The sequence below is a fragment of the Pan paniscus genome, chromosome 4 (genome assembly GCF_029289425.2).
Source record: "Pan paniscus chromosome 4, NHGRI_mPanPan1-v2.0_pri, whole genome shotgun sequence".
Lineage (NCBI taxonomy): Eukaryota > Metazoa > Chordata > Mammalia > Primates > Hominidae > Pan > Pan paniscus.
The window spans coordinates 77,856,482-77,869,397 of record NC_073253.2 but is presented as its reverse complement, the minus strand read 5'-3'; the positions used below and the strand labels follow the sequence as shown (position 1 = coordinate 77,869,397).

General features: G+C 43.2%; 1 protein-coding gene across 2 annotated transcripts in view; it reads right to left on the bottom strand.

Moving 5' to 3' along the window:
* The window catches only part of ZFR (zinc finger RNA binding protein), a 90,611-nt gene extending 80,809 nt beyond the window's left edge, over window positions 1–9,802 (bottom strand). For both annotated transcript variants that reach the window (XR_008625396.2, XM_034960212.3), the window contains exons 1-2: window positions 9,330–9,802; window positions 8,937–9,036 (exon numbers count right to left, since the gene is read on the bottom strand). Coding sequence is in view for 1 of the 2 variants with exons in the window: in XM_034960212.3 (XP_034816103.1) it covers window positions 8,937–9,036; window positions 9,330–9,366 (137 nt within the window). In the remaining variant the exon portion in view is untranslated. The remainder of the gene's footprint in view (window positions 1–8,936; window positions 9,037–9,329) is intronic.
* Between the last annotated feature and the right edge of the window lie 3,114 nt (window positions 9,803–12,916).

Below are 12,916 nucleotides of genomic sequence, written 5' to 3'. Positions count from 1 at the left end.
TCTTCAAGGAAAGGTATGAATATTCACACTGAGTGAGATGGGAAAAAAGCTAACCTTCTGTCAATTCAGTTTTTACTGTCAAGCTTTTACAAGCTTACTACGAATATTTTCGGAAGTGTGTGAATTTCGTAAATGTGGGTGAAGCATTACAGACTTCTAAATATAAAACTAGGATAACCAGATATTCTGATAGTAACTTAAACAGAAGAGTGTTATGATTAAATTTACATTTCATAGAGACCATTATGCTTATAGTATAAAACGGTTTGGGAATGGGCAGGATTGGGGAAGTAAGAGAAGCTGTAAAGCCACTTTCATAAATCACAGCACTCTTTGCTCTCATCTACATGGTTATTGTTTAAACAGTTTTATTGTTTTTCCCATCAAAAAGGGTCATATTTCTTCAAGCCTATTTTCAAAGACATGCCTTGCCCATTTAATACTGACTACCATACTAGTAGTGTATTTTATACTATAGCTTTTCCCAGAAATATGAATTCAAAAAATTTATTTTCATTTGATTGATTTCAACCACAGTGCTTCCCAATACTTTAAGCCCATGTGACCTCTGGAGCTCTTAAGTATCTATGTGAACACTAGACTACAAACTTATTTTAAGCAAAATTTTATGCTATTTTTTTCTGTAGCTCCAAGTGATCAGATTCTAGTTTCCTTATAAAGGCTACTCATTAAAATTACACCAGTAATTTGATAACTGTACTAAATCCCTAATCCAGCAACTCTAAAGCTGACGACCTTGCTATCATCTTTTGGTTTTCATGACCCTAAATTCTCCTGGCTCTCTGTTCACACAGTATTTATTTCTTTCCCTGGTCCTACCTTAAAGTTGGTAACCACAGTTGTATTCTTTTTTTTTTTTTTTTTTTTGAGATGGAGTCTCGCTCTGTCGCCCAGGCTGGAGTGCAGTGGCGCGATCTCGGCTCACTGCAAGCTCCGCCTCCTGGGTTCACACCATTCTCCTGCCTCGGCCTCCCGAGTAGCTGGGACTACAGGCGCCCACCACCACGCCCGGCTGATTTTTTTTTTTTTATTTTTAGTAGAGACGTGGTTTCACCGTGTTAGCCAGGATGGTCTCGATCTCCTGACCTTGTGATCCGCCCGCCTCAGCCTCCCAAAGTGCTGGTAATACAGGCGTGAGCCACCGTGCCTGGCCCCATAGTTGTATTCTTTATTTTTCTATAAATAATTTAAAACATGTCTACTGAATGCTTGATATATGCCAGGCAGTGTACTTTCTCTAGTTTCATCCATATTCACCAGCCACCTACTGAATAATGGCTAACATTGATAGAGATATAATATATGCCAGATACTGTTCTGAACACTTCACAAATAATGTTTTCTTTTCTTCATTTTATTAATAATACAGAGTCTCACTTTGCTGTTCACGCTAGTCTCAAAATCCTGGGATTAAAATCCTCCCGCCTAGGCCTACCAAAGTGCTAGGGTTACAGGTGTGAGTCACTGCCAGGTCCACTTTACAAATAATAGTGAATCCTCAAAACAACACAATGGAGAATGTAAAAATCTCCTGGGATATTGATAATGTTCTGTTTTTGTTTTTAATTTAAGTGCAAGTTACACAGGTACACTCGGTTTATGACATTTCATTGAACTATTCTCTTACATGTGCAGTTTTCCTATGAGGCAAAGAAAATATTATCTTCAATTTATAGATAAAAAAACGAACAAGAAACTGTTTGCCCAAGGTCACATGGCAGGTAATAGGAGGAGCCAGATTCAGCTCAGGTAGTCTGACTTCAGAGCCAACCCAGTCTCTATTATATCATGCAATCCAGATATTTGTCTTGGCTCAATACTTTTCCTTTGTCTAAAATGACCTTCCCTTGATTTTCAGAATGAAAGAACACGAAGTCTACCTCAAACTCCATAGTCAAAATCCTCCAATTTCCCATTTTAGTATTTCATTAAAACTTAATTATAATGGCATAGTTACTTGTAGACTCATCTGTCTCCACCCTCATGCCCCAGAAGTGTAAACTCCCTGAAAGCAGGGACTATACATATTGTAGATGCTCATAAAATATTAAATAAGTGAATTATTCCCTACAAATGCACTTTAATATAAAGTGTATACAAGACTAATATTCAAATAAAACCAAAAAAACCCAAAGTTTATTTCATTCATTTTATCTCTGTATGAATAAAAGCTGTACTGTACATGGCTTTCATGAAATACTAAGAAACGATATACTCAGAACAATCACTCTAATCCTGTATTCTGACAGAGTGGTGTCATGGACAATTAATAGTCAAGCACCTTTAATAAGTAGACTAAAGATCCATCCAAATAATACTAACATACTTCATCAATTACAACATTTATAAGCCTGAATGGTCTTCTGATTAACCTGATGATCTATGTCTCTGAGTAAAAATGTAGCTGATTTTTTTTTTAACAAATACATCTATTTAAACAGACATATATTAGATATATACTCTAATCCAACTGCTTATATAAGCATGTCTATCTCTGGGATCTCTATTTTAACTCAATAATCTGTCTATCCCTGTACCAATACCACATTTTTCTATTAATAATATTTTGGTATCTGATATTACAAGTCCTTCCTTATCATTTCTCCAAGACTTTCATGATATTTTTAGCTGAACACTCTCCTCACTATATACATTAAAATCCCTTTATCAAGTTATATCAAAAATCCTATGAGATTTTTATTGGAGTAATGCTAAATATATATAGGAGATAATAATTTGATGGCATTGGTTTTTCACTCATGAACACAGTCCATCTTTGTCATCTTTTATGACTTTTTTATCCTATTGTATTTTCTCTTCAAAGTGTTTTGAATACTTCATTTGTTTTATTCCTGCTTACTTAATAGATTTGGTGGCTATACATAAACAGGACTTATTTGAAATTTAATAATCTAATTCAATATTGATGAAACAAGAATGCTACTGATTTTATCTGATTTTTTTTTTTTTTTTTTTTTTTGAGATGGAGTTTCACTCTTGTCGCCCAGGCTGGAGTGCAATGGCGCGATCTTGGCTCACCGCAACCTCCACCTCCTGGATTCAAGCTATTCTCCTGCCTCAGCCTCCCGAGTAGCTGGGATTACAGGCATGCACCACCACGCCTGGCTAATTTTGTAGTTTTAGTAGAGACAGGGTTTCTCCATGTTGGTCAGGCTGGTCTCGAATTCCCAACCTCAAGTGATCTGCCCACCTCGGCCTCCCAAAGTGCAGGGATTACAGGCATGAGCCACCGCTCCTGGCCTTTGCCTGATCATAGATCCAGAAAACTTGCTGTACTCTTATTAGTTCTCATATTCTTGCCTGACAAGCATAATAATCATGTTACCTGTAAATAGAAACTTTCCTTCTTTCTCTATTAGTAATGAGGACTCCAAATGTTTTAAAACATTTTACTGTGAGATTATGAAACTCTCTATATAAATATATGATAGATATTAACCAAGGAATCCTTCTAAAACCCTTATAATATTATTACTTAAATCTCTGCAGGAAACAGCATTGATAGGAATGCCTATTGATAATCAGGCACTAGGCTAGAAAATTTTATATTTAAACTTCACCTCAAGGCAAGTCAGGTGAGGAAACCAAGTCTTAGAGAAGTTGATACTTGGCCAGGGTGCCTGAAGGGATGGAGCTGGGATTCAAACTCTATATAGTTCCAAAGTTATGTCCTTTTGTTCACAGTGTACTATAAGGCAGTTTACAAAAGCATACTCAAGCAGATACCTATTCTATACAGGGATATTCTGGCTCACCCTACTCTATTAAGACTAATAGCCATTATACCATCAGTGTAATAGCAACAATCCTTTTGGAATGAAAATTATCTTATTTCAAGCTTATCCATGCAGTGTACATCCTAAGGTCTCTGATTCAACAATGGAAGGATTGATGTTATTAGTCGTTGCAATATTTCTTTTTTTTGTAAAGCCAGTAAATTTCCATCACCAAGGTTGGTTTCAAAAACCTGTTCACCTGGTTTTTTTACTTTCTCAGTGTTTAATCCTTTTCTACCTTACTAGTGTTACTTTTATTCTTTCCTGAATTCAAGACACAATATTCTTAATAACACTACTTTCAAATAAAAAGTAAAAAAGAGAAAGGAAAAAAGGAAAACTCATTAGCTTATCAGCCTATCCAAGCTACTGTTACCCTACCCGAGTTACCTCATCCTTTAGGAATGGAAGTCTCTAAGACATCTCAAAATCATTAGATGAGATGCCTTCTTTTGACTGGCAGATGCTTAAGGTACAGCAATAGTCAAAATCCACTTACTGCTATGGCCAAGGTTTTTCTAAAGTATAAATAAAGAAAAAGTGGCTGTTTACAACTCTCGACGAGGCTGGGCATAGTGGCTCACACCTGTAATCCCAGCACCTTGGAAGCCCATTGCAGGAGGATCACTTGAGCTCAGGGGTTCAAGGCTGCAGTGAGCTATGATCACCACTACACTGCAGCCTGGGTGAGAGAGCGAGACCATGTCTTAAAAAAAAAAAAAAAAAAAGCCTCAAAGAAATGGTTATGTCTCATTAATTGTGGGATATAATGGGATTATTTTATAACGTTTATTACATATGCTTTTATAAATGTATATGCCAAGAATTCTCCTCAAAAACTGAAGAATTCCTATCAGAACTTCTCTATCTTTGACAATGAAGAAGTTTAAAAAAATGATTTTTGATCCTATGAAACTATTAGGAAGTTTTTTCTACTGAGAATTACCTTTCCTCATATTCTTTGCTATCCTAAAGTCCTTAGAACTGTCATAATAGTTCTCTCCGCAAGATTTATTTAAAAATAAAACTAGATTTATGTAAGTGCATTTCCTCAAACAAAAAAGGTACTCTACTCTTAACAGGTTATCTACCTAACCAAGTTCCCTTTTGGCCATGAAGCCATCCTTACATTTTCACCATGTCTGAAATCTGCTTTCTCCTGTGCACCCTCAAATTAACATGCTATCAGAAACGTACACATGTAAACACATACAAACGAATACTTAACTGGCATTATTTACTTGACTTAAAAAAATGCAAAACAAGGTTGGGCGCGGTGGCTCATGCCTGTAATCCCAGCACTTCTGGAGGCTGAGGCGGGCGGAGGACCTGAGTTCGGAAGTTTGAGACCAGCCTGGCCAACATGGTGAAACTCGTCTGTACTAAAAATACAAAAACTAGCCAGGCGTGGTGGCACACGCCTGTAATCCCAGCTACTCAGGAGGCTGAGGCAGGAGAATCACTTGAACCCGAGAGGCAGAGGTTGCAGTGAGCCAAGATCGTGCCATTGCACTCCAGCCTGGGTGACAGAAGGAGACTCTGTCTCAAAAACAAAAAAAAAAACAAAAAATACAAAACAGGAAAAAAAAAAATTCCATAGTTTATGGGACTTAGAACACAAGACTGAGAAACGCTTACCACAAAATTGTCTAATATGCATGAACACAAATGAAAAACGTGGTAACTAATCTACAAGTTACTAGTAGCCATACTTGACAAATTCATTATTACAGATCTTTACATCTTAAAGAATCTGATCTTTAGTGTGCCATTATGAATCTCAAATATTAACAAGCTAAAAAGTCTAAATCTAAAATAAATTTAATCAAATATCTTACAGAGCTGTAATCAAGAAAACTAAGAGCTGGAATTACTTTTATTGTATTTTATTTTGAGACGGAGTCTGTCTCTGTCGCCCAGCCAGAGTGTAATGGCACGATCTTGGCTCACTGCAACCTCCACCTCCCCGGTTCAAGCGATTCTCCTGCCTCAGCCTCCAGAGTAGCTGGGATTACAGGTGCCCGCCACCATGCCCAGCTAACTTTTGTATTTTTAGTAGTAGAGACCGGGTTTCGCCATGTTGGTCAGGCTGATCTCATACCCCTGACCTCAGGTGATCCACCCGCCTTAGCCTCCCAATGTGCTGGGATTACAGGCGTGAGCCACCACGCCTGGCCTCTGGAATTACATTTAGGTGTAGGATGTTTACTTTATCTGTATTCAATGATAGGTGAAGCAATTCAATCACATCATTTACACATAAATACAGTCATCCCTCCATATAAGCAGGGGATTGGTTCCAGGACCGCTACGTATACAAAAATCCATACATAAAGTCCCACAGTAGGCCCTGTGGAAACTGCGAATACAAAAAGTTGGCCCTCCATGAATACTCTATTTTCTATCCAAATTTGATTGGAAAAAAAAAAAAACTGCATATGTTTTCAGGCGTGAACTGTACTTAAGATTTTCCTGAGTTTGAGATCTTCAAATTTGAAAAAATATTAGTAAAGTAGACCTTGGTCTTCCGTCTCTAAAATTTCCATTATAATTATTTCCAGCCAGGAAGAAAAATTAGCATCACCACCACACTTTTTGCATGTGCTTTTGTTATTAATGTTATTCATTCATCTTCCTTGCCAAAATTCCCAGTATTATTGGGCCTGATTTCTTGCCATTAAATGCAAACACTTTTCATGTACTATGTTTATATACAAGGCCTTATGTACAAGAGTGCCTAAGTTTTAGCAATATAAGTAATGTCAAAAGACTAGTCTTTTCTCATCAGATGTACACTTAATCAACTTAGTAACCTGGATTGTTGTTACAGTTTAAACTTTTGAGTTTCAAAGCCAAAAAAAAAATTATTAGAAACAGAAATTCTGTCACAGTTCCCTATACTGGGATAAAACAATCACATAAATATTTTATCAAAAAATTATTAATTATCTTTAAATCAGCATTTCCTTTCTTCATTTCTATCTGTAGGTCTGCATTTAGGAAAAACATTTCGGAAGTGCCACAAAGAACCCACCACTTTACAGTAAATAAAGTTAGTAATTCAACAAATCTTATCACTCAGCCCATATGAGAAAAACAGAAAAAACCTGAGTAAAACAAGTAAAATTTTAATGGTTAAACACAATCTTTTCTAGACGGAATACTAGTAATTGCCAGCAGATTTATGGCACAGATGCTGATTAGCTATCTCTTCTGAGAAAAAGATGGTTTTTTCCTCTCCTTGAAAATTATTAGCCCTACTAAAATCTCAGAATTCACTATATAATTAATCCACGTAACCAAAAACCACTTGTACCCCAAAAAGCTGTTGAATTTTTTAAAAGTCCTAAAAAGTTTTATCAAAGTAGCTGAAACTTTTTTTGTTGTCTAATTATCAAAAATTATAAGCAAACGATTTGCTAATACTTGAAATGCCCCAAGATTTTGCTGTAATAATTTGTCATCTCAGTGCTTTTTCTGGAATGCAGGCCTCATGAAAAAACACTTGTAAAATGCCACATGGCATTCAACAATTAGTAAAATCTAGTTTCACCAATATGATGCACATTTATACATTTTGACATCTCTTAATGGAGTCTTAAGCAGTGTCTTAACTGGCAGCATTTTTTTTTAGTGCTACCTACAATAATGGTACCTTTTACAACAAATGGCATCTTAGGATGCCATGGAATACAGTAACTTGGTTTCTCAAAACCACAAGTTTCAGCCCAAAAAGATAGTTTGCCCAGCATCTCATTTTACAGATGATGAACATGAAAACCCAACTATATGATGTTCCCAACGTCATAAAATCAGGAGCAAAAGAGGCCAGGTGTGGTGGCTCATGCCCGTAATCCTAGCACTCTGGGAGGCCGAGGCAGGACTTGAGCCCAGGAGTTCGAGATCAGCCTGGGCAACATAGGTCCTTTCTCTGTAAGAAAAATTATTTATTCAAAAAAAAAAAAATCAAGAGCAAAAGAGACTGAACTCGGGTCTTCTGGCTCCCAATGATGCCCTTTCCATTAAACACCGTGCCTCCTGAAGTAAATCAAATGAAAAAAACTGCCTGGGTTTAACCAACATCTAACATACATAAAAAGCATATCACGCAGGAGCCGTGTGCGCTTATGGCCTGAATCAAAAGTCTCAGATTGACTCAAAAGTAACAATTTAACAATCCACTGTTGTGTTTGTCTTTGGTAACATGTATAATGAACTACAGACTTCAGAAATGAGAGCTTCCCTTAAAGTAGGGATTTCATCCGGTGCATTACAATGACTCAGTACAATCTCACTTGCATCTTCTTCCCTCCTCACCATTCCCCGCAGGGGAAAGACCCCCGCAAGGAGAATGACAGGCCCACCTGGGGCCTAAACTCCATAGCTCAAACAAGGCTGGGCACTCATTTATCAGCACTAGAAACTTCGCACATCTTTTCCAGTCTAAGAACTACACAATTTACAGGTGGTTGGTATGTGAACCTCTCTCCTTGCAGGAAAAACTAAAGGAACCCGATGAACACAGTGACACCCGCAGTTTGTCAGCAGGACTCGCTAGCGATGGAGCGTCTGGGGAAGAAGCCCCACGGCGGAGGAAAAGGTACCCGAGACAACGACACGTTATCTGGGCTCCGGGGGTTGAAGCACCAGGCGACGACGCAGAGAGGCGTCGCAGGAGAAGCCAGTGGACCTGCGACACGGCACTCCCCGTGAGGTCCCTTCAGCCACCCTCTCCATCCCCCAAGTGGGAAGAAGATGGGAGGTGGGGGCTGGACGCGCGGAGGCGGGGACTGGGGGGCCTGCCGGGCGGCGGTGGCGGCTCCGCTCGGCGGCCGCAGGAGGCCATTTTAGTTAAGGGGCCGCTGAAGGGCCCTGAGGCCTCCACGTCCCTACACCTCCGCCGTCTCTACCTCCCCCCTACTGGGGGCCGCTCCCCGCCGCGGGCCGGGCCGGGCCGGGCAAGGCGGGGCGGGAGAGGCCGCGGGGCTGGGCCGGGCCAGGCCTGCAGCGGGCCGGGGCTCTGGGATGGCTGGGGGCGGGCGCGGGGGCGTCGCATCGACAGGATCCGGGCCGAGGGGAGAGCAAGGGGCGAACAGGGAGAAGGCAGGATGCCGTTACCTATATTGGGCCGCAGCCGCCGCCGCCGCCGCCCCGCTGTGGGTGAATCCAAAGTAGTTGCCGGTCGCCATTTTGGCATCTTCCCCCAGCCGGCTGGGCACTGCGGCGGGCACGAAGAGTCGGGTCCCATGGCGGGACAAGAGACACAGAGGAGCCGAGACGCCGAGGGAGGGCAGGGAGAGAAAGAGAGAGGCGCCGTGAGAGCAGCCCTGGCGGGGCCCAGGCCGCGGCCGCGCCGCCTCCCCCTCCCGCCTCGCACTCCCTCACTCACTCGCACGCCCGGGTGGCGGCCGCCGCCTCCTCCCCGGAGCCTGCCCCAACCCCCGCGGCTCCCCGCTGCCCGGGGCCAGGGAGGGGGCCGGGCAGAGGCCTCGCGGGCCACATTAGACTCACCATAGGTGAAAGAAACTACAGGGCATATGGGAATCATGGGCTCGGGCTGCTGCTGCTGAACTCTGAACTCTCACCCGCTGCCTCCCTCCTCTGCCCCGCTCCTCCTCAGCGGAGAACAGACCGCCGCCTCCGACCGCACTGCGCAGGCGCGCCTGTGCTCGGCATCCTGGGAGCTGTAGTCCCCGCCGTCTTCGCGGCTCCCCCGGGCGCGTGCTGGGGCCTCGGCGGTGCGGGCGCGGGGAAGCCCGCGGGGGAAGAGGGGCCTGGCCTTCTCCGAAGTGGTGGTGACGCCGCGCGGCCGCGGGGCGACGGGGGCGTGTGCCAGAAGCGCCTCGCCTGTCCTCTGGGGAGTCGGGGAGCGTGACCAGAGAGAGTGACGTCTGTTCGCCTTTTTCTTTGCTTTCCACTGGTTTCCTTCACTTTTGCATGTGCATTTATTCCCTGCCTCCCTGTCTTCCTCGCTCATTAATTTTTCATTGGAATTCGAGCTGGGCAATTTAGGATTTTTCCTTATTTCCTGCTTTCCCGCAGCTTTTCCCCAACCTCTGAAGTGCGGAGGGAGGGAGAAGGAGAGGAGAGAAATAGAAAAAGGATGGAAAGTGCTTTTCTGTTGGACTAAAAGCACACCCTAAACATCCCTCCCGGACATACCTCTTGCTATACCCTTTCCTCGACCTGCACCCACTCCCTGAGCCATCCGGCGTATATCGGTCACCCAGCAGGGTGTCAGGCAGTGTTGTAGGTGCTGGAGATACAGCAGGGAACAAAACAAAGTCCCTGTTCCCGTGGAGTTTACGTTCTAGGAGCGGGTATATGTCAGACAACAGCCAGTAGCCAAAACACAGAAATTCTGTCTGATGGTGACTGGAGCTTCAAGCATAAATAAAGCAGAGTAAGGAAAATAAGGGTAAGGGAGGTGCTATTTCATGTAGAGTGTGGTTAGGGAGACCACTTGAAGGAAGGAAGGACAGGCCTGGGAGATGCCTGCAGGAAGAGCAGCAAGTGGAAGGGTCCAGATGAAGGAATGAATGTTCAAGAGCAAGAAGATCAGTCTGGCTGGAGTCAAGTGAGAGGGAGACCAGATCACGTGCCAGATCTTTAGTGGTAAGGACAGAACAGTACTTGCCCCCATGCAAGCATTTCCTCTTTCCCTCTGTTTCCTCGCTTTCTTCCCTTTAGTTTCTCAGTTCGTTTTCAACCATTCTCTTTCCTCTTCCAGTCCCTCTTCTGATGGTCTAGTTTCTCTGGCCTTATGTTTCGTGTCTTCCATCAAGTACATATGTACTGCCTGCATTTCACCTCTTCCTTACCTTCTCCATGCCCATCCCCCAGACTCCCTGCTCCTCATCTCTCCTCATTGTTGGATATGAACATTAAAAGGAAATGCTGGCCGGGCGCGGTGGCTCACGCCTGTAATCCCAACACTTTGGGCGGCCGAGTCGGGTGGATCACGAGGTGAGGTCAGTGGCCAACATGGTGAAACCCCGTCTCAAAAAAAAAAAAAAAAAAAAAAAGCCGGGCGTGGTGGCGGGCGCCTGTAGTCCCAGCTACTCAGAAGGCTGAGGCAGGAGAATCGCTTGAACCCTGGAAGCAGAGGTTGCAGTGAGCCAAGATCGCGCCCCTGGACTCCAGCCTGAGCGACAGAACGAGACTCCGTCTTAAAAAAAAAAAAAAAAGGAAAGGAAAAAAAGAAATGCAAAGGGTGAATCAGAACCCACCCATGAAATTCAGGGCTTTGTCCTACTTTCTTGTGCCAGAGCAGAAACAATGCCTCAATTCTTTTTTGTGCCAACCTTGCTCCCCACGCCTCCTACAAAAGTACAGGCTCTCAGAACCTGTCTGATTTGTCCTGTTACTCATTTCAGAAAGAGAAAATGTAGAACCTTGGAGAAAAGTTAAGTGTCATTATTTTTGAGAATACTGATGTTTTCCCAGGCAAAAGTTATTTGTGCCCCAAGGATGTTGCTAGGAAGAAACACCTCCTACACATAGGACATTAGAACTGTATTTTAAAGGTACTTTGCCTTGAACTTCATTGAGCAGTCAAGCTTCAAGACACTGACTGTAACTGCTTTGATGAACCGACTCTATTAGTTACTAGGCTATTTGAATAAAACTGGAGGAGAAAAGACAGGTGTTAATTACTTGCCTAAAAAGAGTCTGTGTAGGCCAGTTTTATGCTTGGTTGCTTGGCAGGCCTTTGGAGGCCGGCGTGCTGCTGGCACACCCCAATGAGCAAGCACATAACTAGAAAGAGGAAGACGGGGCCTCTCCCCTGGTTCTTAGGGGTCAAAGTAGGTGTGGCAGTAGTGAAAATTATTTACAACAGCACTCTCAAAGATGCAGCCTGTAGGAACAACCTTTCAGTATCGCACCTACTTGCCCTTGACTTGGGCTTCTTTAAGGAAGGAGTTTTGGAGGGTTTTGAATATTTTTCCTGGGCATCTAGTAGTGGAGTAACCTGAACATGTTATTTAACCTATCTGAACCCATACGGCAAGAATAACAATAACGTCTTCCTGATGGGACTCTGGTGGGGTTTAAATGAGGCAGCATTTATGTAAGACATCTAGTTTTTTTTGTTTTGAGATAGGGTTTCACTCTGTCGCCCAGGCTAAGTGCAGTGTTGTGATCTCAGCTCAATGCAGCCCCAACCTCCTGGGCTCAAGCAATCCTCCCACCTCAGCCTCCTGAGTAGCTGGGACTACAGGCACATGCCACCATGCCCAGCTAATTTTTGTATTTTTTGTAGAGATGGAGTTTTGCCACATTGCCCAGGCTGGTCTCCGATTCCTGAGCTCAGGCGATCTGCTCACTTCGGCCTCCCAAAGTGCTAGGATTACTGGTGAGAGTGAGCCACCATGCCTGGCCTAACGCCTAGCTTTTTGATGTAAAAAGACTAGGCTAGATGATTGTCAGTCCTTTATTTTTATTTATTTATTTGAGACAAAGTCTTGCTTTGTCACCCACGCTGGAGTGCAATGGCGCGATCTCAGCTCACTACAAACTCTGCCTCTCAAGATCAAGCAATTCTCCTGCCTCAGTCTCCCAAGTAGCTGGGACTACAGGCATGCGCCACCACACCCAGCTAATTTTTGTATGTTTAGTAGAGAAGGGTTTCACCATGTTGGCCAGGCTGTTCTCAAAGTCCTGACCTCAAGTGATCCACCCACCTTGGCCTCCCAAAGTGCTGGGATTACAGGCGTGTGCCACTGTGCCAGGCCGATTGCCAGTCTTTTAAAATCAACCTTCTAATAAGTGAATGCATTGTGCAAATCACACCTACAAGTCAAAAGTAGGTGGCTCTGCCCTGGAAGAGTTTATGTTCTAGAGTACCCGGTCTAGGCAGCATGGCTGTACGTAGTCTTCTGGGTCAACAATTAAAGATGAAATACTTGACCAGAAGCAACCAATTATAATAGGGATTGTCATCCTTCATGTCCAGAACTGGTTTGGTATGCAAATCTGATCAAATCCTCTGTGCTTTCATCTCTCAGGATAAAGCAAATTCTTCCATGTGGCCCACAAGACTCTGTGGTGTGGCCCACCTGCCTTTTCAGCATCTTCCTCCTTATTCACTCTATCCC